Raw genomic sequence first — 21,247 nt, forward strand, 5'->3', positions numbered from 1 at the left:
TCCCCCCATGATTATCCCTTTGTCAACAGAGGGGAAAAGATATTGCTCTGGGAGGTTTCCCAATACAGACAGTGAATACACTGTAAAAACAGGCATTGTCATCAATAAGATGTTTTCTATGGTATTTCATGTCACAGTGTTGGTGATGTGCCCAGTGACATGCTAGAATAGGGCAAGTGAGCACTGTAGCCAATCACTGTCCTCAGCGGTAGGGGCGAGTAAAACTTTTTTTAATTTTAAATAATTTCAAGGCTTGTCCTAGATTTTCATTTCTCTCAGACAAACCATTTAAATAGTCTCTGTACTTTCACACAATTTAATTTAACTTAATAAAAATATGCCTGCATCCGCCTGAAAAAAAGCTGTAAAGTCATGGCCACTAGGGGTCTCACTTCCACCTAATTTGCAGTCTACTGCCTGTTGTTAGGCTACATCCGTCTCTAGTAACAGTTCACAGAAAATGGGGGAGCGTGTGAGAGCTAGCTCATGAGCCTGATAGAAGTACTGCCTCTACCCAGATTTTGAAGAGCAGAGAAGCTCGTGTGTGCCTGTAAGGCTAGGTTCCATAACATTTTTGCCATCTGTTCAATGCATACAAAAAAAAGTATATATTAATGGTTGCCACAGACAGATGCCATACAGTGGCATCCATCACCATAGAGTTCCATTGTAAAAAAACATATAAGTTAACGTATATGTTTTTTACTGGACTCTGCAGGATCGAAAAGCGTGTTGTGCTACGCTTTTGTATTCCTTTTTCCCAATGTATACATTACTCGATTGGCAAAAACTTGTGGTGAATGCACCCTAAGTCTGATCACTCCCTCCTTATCAGCTTTCTAAGCTTCCTAAAAGAAAACAAATATAGTGGGAAGTAAGGGAAGTAATGTCACTGCATACAATACTGGCAGATTCCATAGAAAATAGATACCTGCTGCTTGTGAGAGAGATTCATCTAGCTGTGCAGCTGAAACAGGGAATAATGTGGCTGAGAAAGACATTAGGGAAGGTAAAAAAAAGACCTGTTCTTTCACAGTTATGATTCTACAATGAAGCAAAGACATTAAGCAAACTTTCTTTTTGAAAACTCAGGTATGCTTTAAGGACAATACCTAAAAGTTTGTCTGTGAATTTAATGACGGTTGGCAACAAAGAGAGATTTGAGCTCTGCAGAATTATGAATGCAGTTTTGGGCTAATACAAGTTGTAACTGATCACTACTGCATAACTAAATGAATGTATTTTTAATTTACTCAATTTATTGTATTTACCTATTTAATCTACTTGTTTATGTCATTTTCTGATTTATTTATTGAGTTAATTATTAATTATTTACTCAATATTTTATGTAGAATAACGCGTAAACTATAAATTATTGTCTAAAGATGAACATTTGCTTGAAAATCTGGCAAATAAACATTGCAGCTTTTAGAAATAGCAGCATTCAATTAAGTGTTGTGTCTGTGTTGACTGTGACTCACCATCTGTAGATTCTTCTTCTCCTTATTTGTAGAGGTTTGTGCTGCCTCGAGCGCTGCTTGATGTTTCCATGACATCTCCTCTAAAGTCTTTGCATGGGCCTCTTTTAGCTGTACAGTCTCCTCCTCAAATTTGATGCGCAGGTTAATCAGCTCTTTCTCATAAAATTCACGTTGGTTTTGCTTCGCTTCATTGATCTTCTGCAAAGAATTAGACAAGACAAACACATTATGCAATTGCTCGTCCATATATCAATCTTTAGACCTATCAATCAACTGCGGAAAACTAACACATTTTGCTTTTCATTGTTTGCCTGGCTAGGATTCACAAATGTATAATTTAATTTCCTTTCTATGACTTGCCATACATGATTTATTAGAGAACTGTTTGAAAATAGAAAAAATGACAGTCGAGATACATAAAATGTCAGGTGAAATTCTGATTTCTCCATTTCTCCTTCAGGCATTGTAAATGGAAACGTAGACATCAGCTGGAAAACTCATTAACTTATCTTGGCTGGCTCCAAACTCATTTAAAATTTCTGACTTTTAACCACCTTGGTATGAACTAATTGTAAACTCCAGTTCCATGAGAACTCTAAGAGTGTGTTCACACATGCAATATACCCATCAGATTTATGCCATTGAATTGGGAGCATTGTTTTGCAGTGTCTAGTGAGGAGCCGAAGCTGTCACAATCAATCATGGCGGCTGTCTTCAAAAAGCTGCTCCCTAGGGCCGTTCAGTGAAAGGAGGGGGTACTCTTTCTTCCCTCAGTGGACACCCTGATTCTAGGGCTCCTGTCTGATGGTAGCTCGGGTGTCTTTGATGTTAGGTATTTGGATGGCTGCAAGGCAGAGTATGTAGAGTAAAATGGCCAGCGTATGGCGGAGAAGTAAAAAAAAACAGGCCAGAAGTAAATGTCCCTCTTTTTACTGTAATGCAAAATAGGAGTTGTAGTACATCCAACTAAACACAAAACACAATTTCAAACGTACTCAGTGAAATTCTCTCCCAGATAGCAGTGTATGGATTTTGGCAAGGATGGGAGTTATGTCCCTCTTTTCTCTCTATCTTGCTAAAGTAATGTCCACATGGTCTTAATAGCACGTCTGACCAGGCCCTGTCCAAGTGTGAAGAGTGTCTTAACAGTATTCCTTCACTGCAGGAAGATCTGAATGGCTGTTGTGGCAGATTACCTTACTGACTCCTATGCTTGACCATGCATATTCCAAGTTCTCCTTTTCACTCCCTCTGTCAGTCTTTCTTCTGCTGTAGATCTTGCAGAGATCTGTTAGTCTCTGGAACTTAAGGCTTCCAAAAAGAAGGAACACATAAAATTTGCTTCCTTCCTCACTTAAAGGGATTCTGTCATGAGATTTGAGCCCTATAAGCTAAACATATGGCCAGGTCCGTACTAATAACATGAATCCTAAACTGCCCTTATTAAACCTGCTTGTGGCTCTATTAGCCCAAAAAACTGGTTTTTATAAGCTGTCACTCACCTACCTAAGGTGCCCAAGGGGTTTTACGTTAACCCAGGGTGCCCGCCCGTACCCCTCGCCGTCTGGTGCCCAGCGCCGCCTTCCTCACCTCAGCCTCGCCTCCGCAATCCTCCCGTCTCTCTGCTAGATCCGGCGCCTGCGCACTAGGCTCAGCCTGATGCGTCGCGGACTCCTTGCAGCGGCTTCGTTGAGCGAAGTGCGCATGCGCCGCCTGATGCGCATGCGCACTTCACTCAACGAAGCCGCTGCCAGGAGTCCGCGACGCATCAGGCTGAGCCTAGTGCGCAGGCGCCGGATCTAGCAGAGGGACGGGAGGATTGCGGAGGCGAGGCTGAGGTGAGGAAGGCGGCGCTGGGCACCAGATGGCGAGGGGTGTGGGCGGGCACCCTGGGTTAACGTAAAACCCCTTGGGCACCTTAGGTAGGTGAGTGACAGCTTATAAAAACCAGTTTTTTGGGCTAATAGAGCCACAAGCAGGTTTAATAAGGGCAGTTTAGGATTCATGTTATTAGTACGGACCTGGCCATATGTTTAGCTTATAGGGCTCAAATCTCATGACAGAATCCCTTTAAACTCCAGACTAGCTTTGTAAAGGTAAGGGGTGGGGCCAGCCAACATCTAAACTCCTATGAGGGCTGAGCCAGGTTGATTTGTGGTACAACCATGAATTACATATCATTAAAAAACAAAACTGTTTTGCAGATACCTGTCACGATCAGTGTGGGGGGGGGGAAACTCCACACTGACACAGGAGGGAAGAGGAACAGTAACTGGGCCTGGAAACTAGGGAAGAAACAGGTCGGGCCCTGACTACCTATCAATATGAATATACCTTGAAGGTAGGAATATTCATAAGCAGGATACCTAGGCACTGATTTCCCTATAAGGCCCTGGAATAAGTATTGGACCAGAGACAACCCATTCCTCCCCAGATGGACGAATGGAAATCTCTGTCTCAGGCCCAGATACAAAAACAGGGAATATAACAAATACAAACAAACGTGACACTTAACTTCTGTAGAGATGGAAGAACAGAAACACCAGAGAGGATCTCACACCAGCTCAGCCAAACCTAAATGAAGCTAGTTAGAAGGGTGGGGTGAGACTATAAAGGGTAGAAGTAATGACCACTGAGCAGCAGCTGAGAAAAAGGAAGTGGTCATTAACCCTATCCACACTGAATCAAAATAAATCAAGTAGGCTGTTAGATTCCACCACGCTCAGCCAATCTCCTTGATTTCCTGACATCAGTCACCTGAGGGAACGTGACAATACCCCCTGTTCTTGGGTAGAGGGCGAGTGTAGAGGCAAAACATGAATTGCTTACCTGTTGAACTGCCCACAGCTCCAGTACCGCCATTCTTGTCCTCCACACCAGGGCTTCATCACTGACGTCACGTCAACAACATGTGACTGTGGGAGCTAGTCAGCGGCCTCAGAGGTACACTGTTGAGGCTAAAGATTTGCTGTAGTGGTCATTAGCAGTCAAGCAGCATTCCTGTAAACACCGACCAGCAGGGAGGACCAGAATGGCAGTGCTGGAGCTGTGGGAAATTCAACAGATATGTAATGCTTATTTTCCTATTTTACACCATACACTGCCTGTTTCCTCTTTTTTAACTAATCTTAGAAACCCCTTTAAAATTAGAGGAGAGATTGAAAAAAATCGCAAAATTTATTAAAACCATAGATGAAACCCCTTTAAAATTAGAGGAGAGATTGAAAAAAATCGCAAAATTTATTAAAACCATAGATAAAATGCCACAGTTATATCAGCAGTATTACTGATATACCTAAACAGCCTATAATCATCTAAGGGTACTTTTTTACACTAGCGTTTTTCTTTTCCGGCATAGAGTTTTGTCCTAGGGGCTCTATACCGGAAAAGAACTGATCAGTTTTAGCCCCATGCATTCTGAATGGAGAGCAATCTGTTCAGGATGCATCAGGATGTCTTCAGTTCAGTCTTTTTGACTGTTCAGGACGGAGATAATACCGCACCATGCTGCGGTTTTATCTCCGGACAAAAATCCGGAACCTTTGCCGGAATGCCGGATCCGGCATTTTTTTCCATAGGAATGTATTAGTGCATTCAGCATCCGGCATTCGAAATAACGCAATGCCGACTCCGTACTTCCGGTCTGCGCATGCGCAGACCAAAATAAGTAAATGCTAGATCTGTTTTTCCGGATGACACTGGAAAGACAGATTCGGCATTTCAATGCATTTGTAAGACGGATCAGGATCCTGATCAGTCCTACAAATGCCATCAGTTGGCAAACGTTTTGACGGATCCGGAGGGCAGTTCTGGCGACGGAACTGCCTGCCAGACTTCTCTGCTGCAAGTGTGAAAGTATCCTAACACAAATACTTAAACTTAAAAGGGTTTTCCAAGATTTTATAACTGATGACCTGTCCTCTCGTTGGGGGTCCGACACCCAGAACCCCTGCCAATCAGCCGTTTGAGAAGGCAGCTGCGCTCCTGTGAGCACCGCTGCCTTTTCCGTGCTTACCAAAGACAGCGCTGTACATTGTATAGCGGCTATGCTTGGTATTGCAGCTCAGCCCCATTCTCTTCTATGGGGATGAGCTGCAGCTAGACCACGTGACCGATGAATGTGTTGTCGCTTGGGCTAGGAAAAGCTAGGAGAAGGCCGTGGCGCTACTGTGAGCACCAGTGCCTTCTCAAACAGCTGATCGGTGGGGATTCCGGGTGTCGGACTCCCACTTATCAGATACTGATGACCTATCCAGAAGTTGTATCTTTCTGTAATACTTTTATGATCCACTCCTGATTTTGGCTTCAAAAACTGCATTACACTGGATGTGTGGCAGCACCCTTAGGGTCCAGCTACAAGGGGCTACCATTGACTATCTAATCTATAAAGCTGAGTGTATGTATGTGTGTATGTATGTATGTATGTGTGGTGGTGTGTATGTATGTATGTCCGCTAAAGCAATCTGCACCGTCGCATTTACAATCATGAAATTTGGCACACAAGTACATCAGGTGTCCGGGAAGGTTTTAGACCAAGTTTTAGCTCTCTAGCACAAACCGTTCCTGAGATATTCCCAGAAAATGAAAATATGGCACATCACATGACCTACATTAGCCAATAGAAGCCTGCAGGTCTTTCTCTTCATATCCCAACTTCATATCCCAGCTGCCATACACACGGTCACATGTCCCTTATCAGCCAATAGAAGCTCACATGCCATTAGTCTCCACATACACACAGTTTTACACTAGGTTTCCATAACAACCCAGCCATTTTTCTTCACTGTTGCAGGTCAGCTTTAAAGGGGCAAGGTGCTGTGGAAGACTCTGTTAAGGGAGCGGATTGCTGTGGAGGTCACAGTTGAGGGGCAGGTAGGGTGGCCATTCAGGCCACCCTTAAAAGACGGACTTAAAAACCTCGCCCCCAGGTCCCGCTAAGCCACGCCCACTTCGCAGCCGACGGGGATTGAAGAAATGAAGGTAAAAATCAACTTCTGTCAGCTGCAGGGGTGGGAGGGAGGGTGACTTTCTCTCGGCAGCTCACGCTCAGACAGCACAGTGCTGTCACTGTTAAAGGGGCGGGCACTGTGGAGGTCTGTGTTAAGGGGAAAGGGAACTGTGGAGGTCACAGTTAAGTGGACGGTCCACTATGGTGGTCAGTGTTAAGGGGCAGATTGCTGTAGAGGCCACTGTTAAGGGGATGGCGTGTTGTGGAAATCACTGTTAAGGAGATGGGGCACTATAGAGGTCACTAAAGGGGCGGCCGCTGTGGAGGTCACTGTTAAAGGGGCGGGATGCTGTGGAGGTCACTGTTAAAGGGGCGGGCTGCTGTGGAGGTCTCTGTTAAGGGGGCGGGTGTTGTGGAGGTCACATTTTAAGGGAACAGACCTCTGTAGAGGTCACTGTTAAGGGAGCGGGTTATTGTGAAAATCACTTAACGAGACGGGGTACTGTGGAGGTCACTAATAAAGGGAAGACCGCTGTGGAGGTCACTGTTAAAGGGGAGGGCGCTGTGGATGTTACTCTTAAGGGGGCAGGCCGCTGTGGAGGTCACTGTTAAGGGGGCGGGGTGTTGTAGATGTCACTGTTATAGTGGATACTGTCGATATTTTTTAACGACACACACAAACATCAAATGAAATAGATGAAATATACCCGTGCGAAGCCGGGTCCTTCTGCTAGTCATTATATAAAGTCGTGCGACTTTTCTGCGACAAGAAGTCGACGGACCCTAAAGGTGCTTCTACACATAGCTGCTGTGCTGCATTTTTGGTGCGGCAAAAAAGGGATAAAAAAATGCAAATCACACACAGTAAAACAAATCTCCATTAGAGGGGTTGTCTCACTTAAGCAAATGGCATTTATTATGTAGACAAAGTTAATACAAGGCACTTACTAATGTGTTGTTATTATCCATATTGCTTCCTATATTTTCCATCACATTATGCACTGCTCATTTCCATGGTTAGGACCATCCTTTAATCCATCAGTGGTGGTCGTGCTTGCACTCTATAGGAAAAAGTGCCAGAATCTCTGGTGTCCAGGACCGTCGGAGCTCATATAGGCTGGTGCTTTTTTCTACAGTGTGCAAGGTCGACCATCGCTGATGGATTACAGGGAGGTTGTAACCACGGATACAAGCAGTGTATAATGTGATGGAAAAATGAATCAAGCCAGCAAAGGAGACAATATGGATAATCACAATACATTAGTAAGTGCCCTGTATTACCTTTCTCTACATGATAAATGTTATTTACTGAAGTGACACAACCCCTTTAAGTTTTGACACTGGTGCTTGTCAAGGGGTGGAATATTAGGCAGCAAGTGAACAATCAGTTTTAAATGTTGATACATCATGTTGGAAGAAGGAATAATGGACTGGTTGACTCGACAAGGGCCAAATTGTGATTAGATGACTGGGTTAAAGCATCTCCAGAGTGCCAGGTCTTGTCAGTGGTTAATGCCTACAAGTGGTTCTAGTAAGGACAATCAATGAACCCGAGTGATGGGCACCTACAGCTCATTGGTGCACATGGGGAGTGAAGGTTAGCCCATCTGGTCTAATCCCACAGAAGAATCTAAAGCTGGTGTTGGTTATGACAGAAATGTGTCCGAGCACACAATGAATTGAAGCATAGGGGACTGTGTAGCTGCCGACCTCTCAGAAAGTGGCCTTATCTGATAAACTGGGGCAAGTGCAAATCATTTTAATGTCATGGCCAATCAAGGTTTTGACGTAATGAAAAGAGGCCTATGGTACAGGCACACAGTAAGGTTTCCTGATGCAGTTTTGGAAGCAGTATCAGTAGTGGAAAATATAAACGACAGATATATCTTCTCAGATTTTTTAAATTTACTCCTGGTTTTGGCTTCCGAAACTGCATGCAGAAACCTGACCGTGTACTTTCACACTTGCGGCAGAAGATTCCGTCAGGCAGTTCCGTCGCCGAAACTGCCCGCCAGATCTGTCAAAACGCATGCAAACTGATGTCATTTGTCAGACGGATCAGGATCCGTATGACAAATGCTTTGAAGTGCCGGATCAGTCTCTCCGGTGTCATCCAGAAAAACGGATCCGGCATTTATTTTTTACATTTTTTGCAGTCTGAGCATGTGCAGACCGCAATGCCGGATCCGTTTTGTCGGAACATTCAGGGCCAGATCCGGCATTAATGCATTTTAATGGGGAAAAATGCCGGATCCGGTATTCCTGCAAGTGTTCCGGAATTTTGGACGGAGCTAAAACCGCAGCATGCTGCGGTATTATCTCCGTCCTGAAAAGGCAAAATGACTGAACTGAAGACATCCTGATGCATCCTGAACAGATTACTCTCCATTCAGGATGCATGGGGATAAAACTGATCAGTTATTTTCCGGTATAAAGCCTCTAGGACGGAACTCAATGCCGGAAAAGAATAACGCTAGTGTGAAAGTACCCTTAGGCCTCTTTCACATGGACGAGTTTTCCGTGCGGGTGCAATGCGTGAGGTGAACGCATTGCACCCGCACTGAATCCGGACCCACTCACTTCAATAGGGCTGTTCAGATGAGCGGTGATTTTCATGCATCACTTGTGCGTTGTGTGAAAATCGCAGCATGTTCTATATTCAGCGTTTTTTACGCAACGCAGGCCCCATAGAAACTAATGGGGATGTGTGAAAATTGCAAGCATCCACAAGCAAGTGCGGATGCGGTGCGATTTTCACACATGGTTGCTAGGAGATGATAGGGATGAAAGCAACCCCGGACCCCATTAAAGTGTATTCATTTTATTATTTTCCCTTATAACATGGTTATAAGGTAAAATAATAGCATTCTTAACCCAGTGAAGAAGTCCGGGTTCGTGTCTGGGTACCACATTCAGTTTTTTTTCATGTGCGTGCAAAACGCATTGCACTCGCGCGGAAAAAACTGAGTATCGGAACACAATCGCAGTCAAAACTGACTGCAATTGCATGCCTACTCACACGGTTTTCCCGCAATGCACACGTGACGCATCCGGAGCAATACCGGAACGCCTGTGTGAAAGAGGCCTTACCCTTAGGATGCTGCCCCACAGCGCAGTTGTGATGCAGTTGAAAACTGCGTGTAGTTGACTACATGCTGTTACTGCATCGACAAACATGCATTCATAATGCAGTCAGGGTGCTGGCAACGAAAACACACCAAAAACACATGCAGTTTTTGCAACAACATACCTGTGTTTATGATGCATTTTCTTCTAGCAAAGGAAAAACACAGAGCAGACTTAGATTACATTAATGTAACTCTATTTAGTAATTCATGTAATTTAGTTTCGCTATTTGGGATTTGCTTTTTTTTCCCTTTGCTGGAAGGAAAGGCAGCATAAATGCATGTTTTTTTAATGCATTTTTTTGCAGCACCCAAAATGCATGCAGCCAAACCACAAGCACCCACAACAGCCAACGGACGCATGACTTTGTGGCTGACATGAGTGGAGGCGGCTTGGACGTATGCAGCCTGCCGCTACATTTAGATGTACCCTAAAAATTAACTAAAACTGCTGAGAAAAGTCTAGGTGTAACAGGAGCATTACACATTTCCAAATTTTTGTGTCCTGCTATCATTATAGCACTCTTTCAGTTGGAGATATTTATATAAAAGGTTGAGAGCAGATGATTTATTAATTACTAATTCATTAATGAACAATTCTGTAGTGATTTCTGCGCCTGGCTGCACGTTAGGCGCTCATTATGCTTGAATGCTTTTAAATTTAACCCCTACGTTTTCATTGCAACAGCCCAGTCACATCATGTTGTATGCATCTGTAACATATGGGGTTGAGGTATCTGAGACTCCATATTAGGAGCTGCTATTGGGATTGTCTGGATTTCTAGAATAGTTATACTGTCATGTGTTTAAATGCAATTGCTACATATAATACATTTAAACATTTCCCATCAAATGCTTCACCATTTTAAACTTACCGGTATATGTATTCATTTTATGTATAAACTGTTAAATACTGTTGGTAGATGAACATGCGCTAGGGATTTATGTGCATGAGCCACTTTCTGTGATTTTGAAAACTTTCTTTTGGCTGAGACCTTTTAAAGAACATCTGTCACAATGGTCAACCCTATTAAAGCAGGCATACTGCCTAATAGGGTTGATCATGCTGAGCTAAATGAGCCCTCTATGGCTGCATTCGGATATACCATTGCAGCAAAATTCCTATTTTTATACTTATGCAAAGAACGTGCTCGAAGCACCAAAGGGTCGACCTAACCCCTAAGAGCACTGCTTCACTTCCTCTCACCCATCACCTCTCCCCCTAATGTCCTGATTGACAAGGCCAGGCATCCTCAGTATTCAGATGCCTGGCCCTGAAATCTCACACATGTGCAGGCAAGACTTCAATCAGCGCATGTGCAGTGCAGAGCTCAGAGCAAGGAGAGCCTCATGAGCTGCACTGCACATGCGCTGATTGAAATCTTGCTGGCACATGGTTGAGATTTCAAGGCCAAGCATCCTAATAGTGACGATGCCTGGCCGTGTCAATCAAGGCATGAAGTAGAGTGGCGATGGGGGAGAGGAGGAGATGAATCGGTGCTTTGAGTAGTTAGGCCTTCCCCTCAGGGCTCTGAGCACCTGATTTGCATACAAATAAAAGTAGGAATTTCTCTGCAACAGCATATCCAATTGCAGACATAACAGGCTCATTTAATTCACCACGATCAACCCTACCAGGTAGTATGCCTGGCTTAATAGGGTTGATCATGATGACTCATGCTCTTTAAATTATGCCAACACTAAGACATATTTTACAAAAATTTAGCGTTTTTCTTTTATTCCAAAAATCAGTTCAAACGAAAGCAACAAAATCCACATTAAAGACATCTCCTATACAATGAGGAACATAAGTATTTGAACACCCTGTGATTTTGCAAGTTCTCCCACTTAGAAATCATGGAGGGGTCTGAAATTCACGTTGTAGGTGCATTCCCACTCTGAGAGACAGAATTATTTTTTTTAAATTCAGGAAATCACATTGTATGATTTTTAAAGAATTTATTTGTCTTGCACTGCTGAACATAAGTATTTGAACACCTGAGAAAATCAGTGTTAATATTTGGTACAGAAGCCTTTGTTTGCAATTACAGAGGTGAAACGTTTCCTGTAGCTCTTGACCAGGTTTGCACACACTGCAACAGGGATTTTGGCCCACTCCTCCACACAGATCTCCTCTAGATCTGTCAGGTTTCGGGGCTGCCGCTGAGCAACACGGAGTTTCAGCTCCCTCCAAAGATGTTCTATTGGATTTAGGTCTGGAGACTGGCTAGGCCTTGATATGCTTCTTACTGAGCCACTCCTTGGTTATCCTGACTGTGTGCTTCGGGTCATGTTGCCTGTGCATCCCACAGGCAACATGCAAGACACGACTAAGGCCGTGACCAAGGTCCCATATTAGGACCGAAACGTTGGCCAGTTTGTGCATATTTCATTCCTGGATGCTGACAAAAATGAAATGATAAATGATGAAATGAATAATGAAATGAAATGAAAATATAAATTTTCAAAACTACCTAAACGAGTGCCGTGGTTTCCTTTCACTGCTTCGGGTCATTGTCATGTTGGAAGACTCAGCCACGACCTATCTTCAATGCTCTGACTGAGGGAAGGAGGTTGTTGCTCAAAATCTCACAATAAATGGCCCCATTCTTGTCCCCTTCGCAGAAAAGCACCCCCCAAAGCATGATGTTACCACCCCCATGCTTCACAGTAGGGATGGTGTTCTTGGGATGCAACTCATCCTTTTTTTTCCTCCAAACACGACGAGTGAAGTTCTACTTTGGTCTCATCTGACCACATGACTTTCTCCCATGCCTCCTCTGGATCATCCAGATGATCATTGGCAAACTTCAGACGGGCCTGGACATGTGATGACTTGAGCAGGGGAACCTTCCGTGCAATGCATAATTTGAAACCATGACGGCGTAGTGCTCTACCGACAGTGACCTTTGAAACTGTGGTCCCAGCTCTCTTCATGTCATTGACCAGCTCCTCCCTTGTAGTTCTGGGCTGATTCCTCACCTTTCTTATCATCAGTGATCCCCCTCGAGGTGAGATCTTGCATGGAGCCCCAGTCCGAGGGAGACTGACAGTCGTCTTTAGCCTCTTCCATTTTCTAACAATTGCTCCAACAGTTGATCTATTTTCACCAAGCTGCTTGGGAATTGCATTGTAGCCATTTCCAGCCTTGTGGAGGTCCACAATTTTGTCTCTGGTGTCTTTTGACAGCTCTTTGGTCTTGCCCATGGTAGTAGTTGGCGTCTGACTGACTGTGGGGTAGACAGGGGTCTTAAAAGAGCTCAGACCGGTGCTACTAAGTTAGATTAATGAGTGGAGTAGAGGTGGACTTTTTAACCCCTATTTCACCTTAAGGACCAGGCCATTTTTTGCAAATCTGACCAGTGTCACTTTAAGTGCTGATAACTTTAAAACGCTTTTACTTACCCAGGCCGTTCTGAGATTGTTTTTTCGTCACATATTGTACTTCATGACACTGCTAAAATTGGGTCAAAAAAGTAAATTTTTTTGCATAAAAAAATACCAAATTTAGCAATTTTTAAAAAAAATTTGCAAATTTCAAAGTTTCAGTTTCTCTACTTCTGTAATACATAGTAATACCCCCAAAAATTGTGATGACTTTACATTCCCCATATGTCTACTTCATGTTTGTATAATTTTGGGAATTATATTTTTTTTTTTGGGGATGTTACATAGCTTAGAAGTTTAGAAGCAAATTTTGAAATTCTTCAGAAATTTTCTAAATCCCACTTTTTATGGACAAGTTCAGGTCTGAAGTCACTTTGTGAGGCTTACGTAATAAAAACCATCCAAAAATGACCCCATTTTAGAAACTACACCCCTCAAGGTATTCAAAACAGATTTTACTAACTTTGTTAACCCTTTAGGTCTTCCACAAGACTTCATGGCAAATGGACATAAAATTTAAGAATTTTGATTTTTTTTGAAAATTTTCCAATAAAATCAATTTTTTACAGGAACAAAGCAAGGGTTAACTGCCAAACAAAACTCAATATGGGTTGCCCTGATTCTGTAGTTTGCAGAAACACCCCATATGTGGTCGTAAACTACTGTTTGGCCAAACGGGAGGACATAGAAGGAGGGGAACGCCATATGGGTTTTGCAAGGCAGATTTTGCAGGACTGGTTTTGTTTATACCATGTCCCATTTCAAGCACCCTGTTGCACCCCTAGAATAGAAATTTCAAAAAAGTGACTCCATCTAAGAAAGTACACCCCTCAAGGTATTCAAAACTGGGTTTACAAACTTTGTTAACCCTTTAGGTGTTCCACAAGAGTTAATGGCAGATGGAGAAACAATTTAGGAATTTCAATTTTTTGGAACATTTTCAATTTTAACCCATTTTTTCCAGTAATAAAGTAAGGGTTAACTGCCAAACAAAACTCAATATGGGTTGCCCCGATTCTGTAGTTTGCAAAAACACCCCATATGTGGTCCTAAACTACTGTTTGGCCAAACGGGAGGACATAGAAGGAGGGGAACGCCATATGGGTTTTGGAAGGCAGATTTTGCTAGACTGTTTTCTTTTTACACCATGTCCCATTTGAAGCCCCCCTGATGCACCCCTAGAGTAGAAACTCCAAAAAAGTGACCCCATCTAAGAAACTACACCCCTCAAGGTATTCAAAACTGATTTTACAAACGTCGTTAACCCTTTAGGTGTTCCGCAAGAATTAATGGAAAATAGAGATACAATTAAAAAATTTCATTTTTTTGGCAGATTTTCCATTTTAATATATTTTTTCCAGTTACAAAGCAAGGGTTAACAGCCAAACAAAACTCATTATTTATGGCCCTGATTCTGTAGTTTACATATGTGGTCGTAAACTGCTGTACGGGCACACGGCAGGGCGCAGAAGGAAAGGAATGCCATACGGTTTTTGGAAGGCAGATTTTGCTAGACCATGTCCCATTTGAAGCCCCCCTGATGCACCCCTAGAGTAGAAACTCCAAAAAAGTGACCCCATTTTAGAAACTACGGGATAGGGTGGAAGTTTTGTTGGTACTAGTTTAGGGTACATATGATTTTTGGTTGCTCTATATTACACTTTTTGTAAGGCAAGGTAACAAGAAATAGCTTTTTTGGCACCGTTTTCTTTTTTTTGTTATTTACAACATTCATCTGACAGGTTAGATCATGTGGTATTTTTATAGACCAGGTTGTCACGGACGCGGAGATACCTAATATGTATACAATTTTTTTATTTATGTAAGTTTTACACAATGATTTCATTTTTGAAACAAAAAAAATCATGTTTTAGTGTCTCCATAGTCTGAGAGCCATAGTTTTTTCAGTTTTTGGGCGATTATCTTAGGCCTCTTTCACACTTGCGTTGTTGGGATCCGGCATGCACTTCCGTTGCCGGAGGTGCCCGCCGGATCCGGAAAAACGCAAGTGTACTGAAAGCATTTGAAGACGGAACCGTCTTCCAAATGCTTTCAGTGTTACTATGGCACCCAGGACGCTATTAAAGTCCTGGTTGCCATAGTAGGAGCGGGGAGCAGGGGAGCGGTATACTTACAGTCCGTGCGGCTCCCGGGGCGCTCCAGAATGACGTCAGAGCGCCCCATGCGCATGGATGACGTGATCCATGCGATCACGTGATCCATGCGCTTGGGGCGCCCTGACGTCACTCTGGAGCGCCTGGGGAGCCGCACGGACGGTAAGTATACTGCTCCCCCGCTCCCCACTACACTTTACCATGGCTGCCAGGACTTTAGCGTCCCGGCAGCCATGGTAACCACTCTGAAAAAGCTAAATGTCGGCTCCGGCAATGCGCCGAAACGACGTTTAGCTTAAGGCCGGATCCGGATCCCTTCCAATGGGCATTAATTCCGGATCCGGCCTTGCGGCAATGTTCCGGATTTTTGGCCGGAGCAAAAAGCGCAGCATGCTGCGGTATTTTCTCCGGCCAACAAACGTTCCGTTCCGGAACTGAAGACATCCTGATGCATCCTGAACGGATTTCTCTCCATTCAGAATGCATTAGGATAAAACTGATCAGGATTCTTCCGGCATAGAGCCCCGACGACGGAACTCTATGCCGGAAGACAATAACGCAAGTGTGAAAGAGCCCTTAGGTAGGGTCTCATTTTTTGTGGGATGAGATGACTGTTTGATTAGCACTATTTTGGGGTGCATATGACTTTTTGATCGCTTGCTATTACACTTTTTGTGACGTAAGATGACAAAAAATTGCTTTTTTTACATCGTTTTTATTTTTATTTTTTTACGGTGTTCACCTGAGGGGTTAGGTCATGTGATATTTTCATAGAGCCGGTCGATACGGATACGGCGATACCTAATATGTATACTTTTGTTTTATTTATGTAAGTTTTACACAATGATTTCATTTTTGAAACAAAAAAAATCATGTTTTAGTGTTTCCATAGTCTAAGAGGCCTAGTCTAAGAAGTCTTTTTTCACTTTTTAATTTTTTTTTTGACCAAGACCCACTTGGTTCTTGAAGATCCAGTGGGTCTGATGTCTGTATAATACAGTACAGTACACTATATAGTGTATTGTACTGTATTTTACTTACACTTTGTCTGAACAGATCTATGCCTTTAGCACAGATCTGCTCAGCACCATGGACAGCAGGATGCCTGAGAAGGCGTCCTGTTGCCATGGGAACCTTCCCCGTCTGAAAAATCTTTATTTTGGGCATTTTAAAGTTTCAGACCTGCGGTTTGCAGCGCTTTCTGCAGTTTCTGATCCCCGCGGTCCCTGACCGCGGGGATCAGAAACTGCAGAAAGCGCTGCAAACCGCAGGTCTGAACTGACCTGCGGTTTGCTGCAATCGCCGATACAGGGGGGTCACATGACCCCCCCAGTGTTGTGACAGGATGCCCGCTGAATGATTTCAGCGGGCATCCTGTTCCGTTTAACCCCCGCCGTACTGTACCGGTACGTCATGTGTCCTTAAGGACTCGGGAAACATGCCGTACCGGTATGTCATGTGTCCTTAAGGGGTTAAAGGCACAGTAACAGGTCTTTGAGAGCCAGAATTCTTGCTGTTTCTCAGGTGTTCAAATACTTATGTTCAGCAGTGCAAGACAAATACATTCTTTACAAATCATACAATGTGATTTCCTGTTTTTTTTTTTTATTCTGTCTCTGAGTGGGAATACACCTACAATATGAATTTCAGACCCCTCCATGATTTCTAAGTGGTAGAACTTCAAACTTCACAGGGTGTTCAAATACTTCTGTTCCTTATTGTACAGTACATACACTTCCATATTTCAGTATTTTGGATTAGTTTTTGTATGCCAAAACCAGGAATAGGTTCCTTATCTTTCCATACTGGAAAGCAACATGGCTAGGCAGCACGGAAAACCTTCAGTGCACTGGTTTATTTTGGAAAGGGCGACTTGATTGTACTGAATTCCATTAAGACTACACATAGATTAGTGTCTCTACATCTGTAAATTGAACAATATTAATAATTCAGAGGCAAATGTAAGAAGCGCCGTAATAGGCAATGTCGGTGCATTAACATAGACTGAAACATTTTACAACACATTAACGGACAAGTAGAGACAAGTGATATGATTACTGCTGCTTCACAATATATCAGTGCACAGTCACTAGCAAACAATAAAGACTGCAGTGATTATATGAGTTTTACAGGTTTAAAAAAAAAACTGTATATTGTACATAATTTCTCAGGTAGTAAATGAAATGTAAAGACCCCTCTATTAGAGTGTGAAGATGTAGTTTGGTGATCTCTTTCAGTGAAACATTAAGCTAAACATTCGTACAAATGCCTTCAGGAGCTTAAAACGATTATTCCCTGCAATGACTGGTTATCAGCTCTGCAGGGGCGTAACAAGTAATGATGGGGCCCAGTAGCAAAACTTTTCACCATGACCACTTTCAGCAACATGTTCAGAAACACTTATGATTAGCCTCCCAAATGCACAGGGCTAAGGCACACAGTTATATCAAAGTGCAGGGATACTGCACATAGTGATGTCACAGTACAGGGATAATGTATACTGTGAAGTCACAGTATAGGAATAGTACACACACTGATGTCACAACTTTGGCGTAATGCATTGCACAGGGATAATCTATTCAGTGATGTTGCAATACCGGAATTATGCAAACAGTGGTTACAAATGCACAGAAGAGACTAAAGTGGAGACATTTGGCTATAATGCATGGTGCCTTGTTGGGAAAACCCATAAACAGCATATCAGCACAAACACCTCATACCAACTGTCAAGCATGGAGATGGAGGGGTGATGAATTGGGCTTGTGATATCAAACATACATCCTAAAAAATGATACTATAATTACCCACTATTAACAAGTTTGTCCAGTAGTTCATATAATACAGGAACATATCATATTCTTAAATGAATAAACTGGACAAGCGTCAATGACCCTTTCCAAGCACAGTTATGTCTGAACAAAGATGTACTCTGTTAAGTCATTATATGTTAGACAGCTGTAACTAACTAAGCCCATAGTTTATTAACATGTAATACATGCAGATCTAACCTTTTCCAGTGCAAGGATCTGCTGCCTTTGGCGTTCATCCAGGTTTTGATTTTTACTTTGCAGCATAGCCCGTTCTTCTTCTAGTCTAACTATTTTTTCCTTTATCCTAGCTTTTTCAGATTCCAGGTCTTGTATGGTGGCTTCTTGTGTCATCTGTGTAGCTTGCAACATTCCAATGTGACCTGTAAAAAAAAAAAAAAAGCCAATTTTATTAGTAAAAGTTTTCTACCAGTCCATATGTGCCTAAAGGGGTTTTCTTAATAGAAAAGAAAATAATTAAAATACACGTCCAGGTTTTTGAAGTCAAGAGTGGATCATAAATGTAGGAAACATACAAAGGAGAGCTATCTTATCCTCTTTTTGAATCCACTCATGGCTTTGGCTTCAAAGCTGCTTAAAGAAAACCCTGAATGTTAAAACCCAGCCCGAGCTGGTAATTTTTTGGGTCAAGTCAGTATATCAGCTAAAGAGTGGGTTCAATCTGCTAGGGTCATCTTTTCCTAGAATTATTACTCATTGTGAGATCTAGTTACCAAACCATAAGAAGACCTAGGTAAAAGTGGTGCTTCTCATCTTCACTAGTCAACACTTGTGTGCATATGGAAACATTTGCAAAGCTAGGTCCACAGCAGCATCAACAATTTCCATTGTTCTGCTCTGTTAAAGGAGCAGATTAACAAAAATAATGGAAGTACCGGTTCTCCGCATAAGTGAACCAAATGGAACTAAACAGACCCCATTGACAATGATGGGGTCCATTTGGTTTTTGTTCGGGGCAGCAGTTTTTTTACTGGTCTAGAAAAGTCCTTGACACGGGACTTTTTTGTCCAATATTTTTGAAGGAAATGTGGCCTCTGACTCTGATGTGAACAAGCCCTAGTGGTCTTATTTCATGTATAATATAATAACAAGATAAAATCATCAAACATTTATGTGAGCCTATGGATTTTACGTGGTTCCAGTATATAAAAAGAAAGTAATTCATAAAAAATAAAAAACAAACACCCACTGGCTTTTAACACAAGTTCTGTAGCCTGCTGCTGTAGTCGCTCCCGAGCAGCTGCTATTTCACTTTCCATGTCCTTCTGTTTGCTAAGTAAAGACATCTCCTCCTGCTTCACATTTTCCAGCTGTTTTTGAAGGACCTAAGGGGACATATAAAATTTATGAAATATATAACAGAATGCAGTCGTGACAGAGAGTCTGTTCAATCTTACAGCAATAAATGGCAAACTCCATCATAAGGTGGCAGTGACTTAATCTATCACCCTAGAAACAAACATGTGCTAGCTGCAAGCATTTATCAAGCTTGTCAATGAATGTACTTCCATAGGCTCTGCAATATCATCTTGATTCTCTACATTTTCACAAAATTTAAGCAAACATAAAAAATAAATATGCCTGGAGAAACACAATATTTCCTTACAGTAGTTGCATCTATTAAACTATCGTAGCACAGCATGGTGGCTTGGTGGTTATCCTTGCAGAGCTGGGTCAAATCTAGCCAAGGGCAACATCTACCGGTACATAGTTTCTATGTTGTTGACATGTTTGGGTTTCCTCCAGGTACTCTGCCCACACACACACTAAAAACATTCTGATAGGTTAATTTGGAATTTAGATTGTGAACCCTAATTACAGCTACTAATGTGTTGACAATTTCTGAACAGCGTTGCAGAATATGTTGGAGCCATATAAATAAGTAAACTAATAATACCATTGGGACACACAATATTATACTAAAAGTTTCTAGCACATGCCTATGCACACAGGCGCCGTGTTCAGTGGTGATCTGCTGCCAGTGTTTCCTTTCAGCCCTGGCCACAGCATGCTTGCTGCTTGTTTCCTGCATTTCCTTAAAGGGTTTCTGTCACCTGAAAAATGGGTATTAAGCTGGCTGACATTAGCGATGTGCTAATCTAGGCTGAACATAACTATATTAGTGCCATCTCACTGCCTAAAGCCTTTATTGAGAAAAATGAACTTTTATAATATGCTAATTAGCCTCTAGGAGCAGGGGGGGGGGGGGGGGGCATTGCACCTGCTCCTAGAGGCTCTGTTTGCCCACCTTTTTTCACGCCCTTCTTCTCTTGATTGACAGGGCTAGGGCAGCGCTGCTCTCCTCCCAACGGCCGTGTCTTCAGTGTAAATCTCACGCTGTTCAGTATTCGGCGCAGGCGCAGTGAGGGAAGGACGCTCGGCGGCAGCTGACTTCCTCACTGTGCCTGCGCCGAATTCTGAACGGAGCGAGATTTATACTGTAGACATGGCCGGAGGTAGGAGACCAACGATGCCTGCCCCTGTCAATCTAGTGTAGCAGGGCATGGCCAGAGGTGGGAGAACGGAGCCTCTAGGAGCAGGGGCAACGCCCCCCCTGCTCCTAAAGGCTAATTAGCATATTATAAAAGTTTTTTTTCTCAATAACGGCGGCAAGTAGTGAGATGGCACAAATATAGTTATGTTCAGCTTAATACCTATTTTTCAGGTGACAGAAACTCTTTAAGTGCTGATGCGCATCACTTCCTGTGTTTTATGGGTTAGATCATGTGACCTCGCCAACCAATCCTAGCCCTCCTTCACATATATAAGTGGCTCAGCCCCCTTCCCAGATGCCTTAGTGTCAAGGTCCTTGTGTCCTGCTAAGGTTCCTGATATCCGCTTGTGTTCCTGACTCGTACTTGTATTCCTGGACTCTGCTACCTGTTTGATCCCTGCCTGCTTGCCTTGACTCTTCTGTTGCTGATCCAGATTGCCTGACCTGTACCCTGACCTATTGCCTGTCTGAGTTTGCCTTTGCCTCATTCTTCAGTCCTGCACTGTTGCTCCTGGTTACGACTCAGCCTGCTAACAATGCCCAGCTTCCTCGTGTGCCTATCCTCCTCAAGAGGTGTTCCCCTTGGGAAAGTCTATCCCCACCATCAGGGGTACTGTGAAGATCAAGGGGTTCACTTAGACAATGCCCTTAGAGGAGGTAGGACACGTGACACAGTGGGTTCACACCCGCTGGTTCTTGAGAGGAGGCAAGTACATTTTCCCACAATTTTTTGATGGACCTTCTTTGGTCTTCATTTGCAAAGGAAAAGATCCAGACAGTAGAAGCTATTCCCCAATGCTAGTAAGAAACCTTCAAGACATGGCAGCATGAACAGCTATTCAATAAACCAATAGTAGGGAAGTAATTAAT

At 43.0% G+C, this 21,247-nt stretch overlaps 1 protein-coding gene across 2 annotated transcripts in view; it reads right to left on the minus strand.

The window, feature by feature from the left end:
* The window catches only part of FAM184A (family with sequence similarity 184 member A), a 195,777-nt gene that overhangs the window by 72,652 nt on the left and 101,878 nt on the right, over positions 1-21,247 (minus strand). For both annotated transcript variants that reach the window (XM_040428932.1, XM_040428931.1), the window contains 3 exons: positions 19,073-19,208; positions 18,064-18,245; positions 1,482-1,679 (listed from right to left, as the gene is read on the minus strand). In XM_040428932.1, coding sequence (XP_040284866.1) covers positions 1,482-1,679; positions 18,064-18,245; positions 19,073-19,208 — 516 coding nt within the window. The remainder of the gene's footprint in view (positions 1-1,481; positions 1,680-18,063; positions 18,246-19,072; positions 19,209-21,247) is intronic.

Source organism: Bufo bufo, chromosome 4 (assembly GCF_905171765.1).
Source record: "Bufo bufo chromosome 4, aBufBuf1.1, whole genome shotgun sequence".
NCBI classification, from domain to species: domain Eukaryota; kingdom Metazoa; phylum Chordata; class Amphibia; order Anura; family Bufonidae; genus Bufo; species Bufo bufo.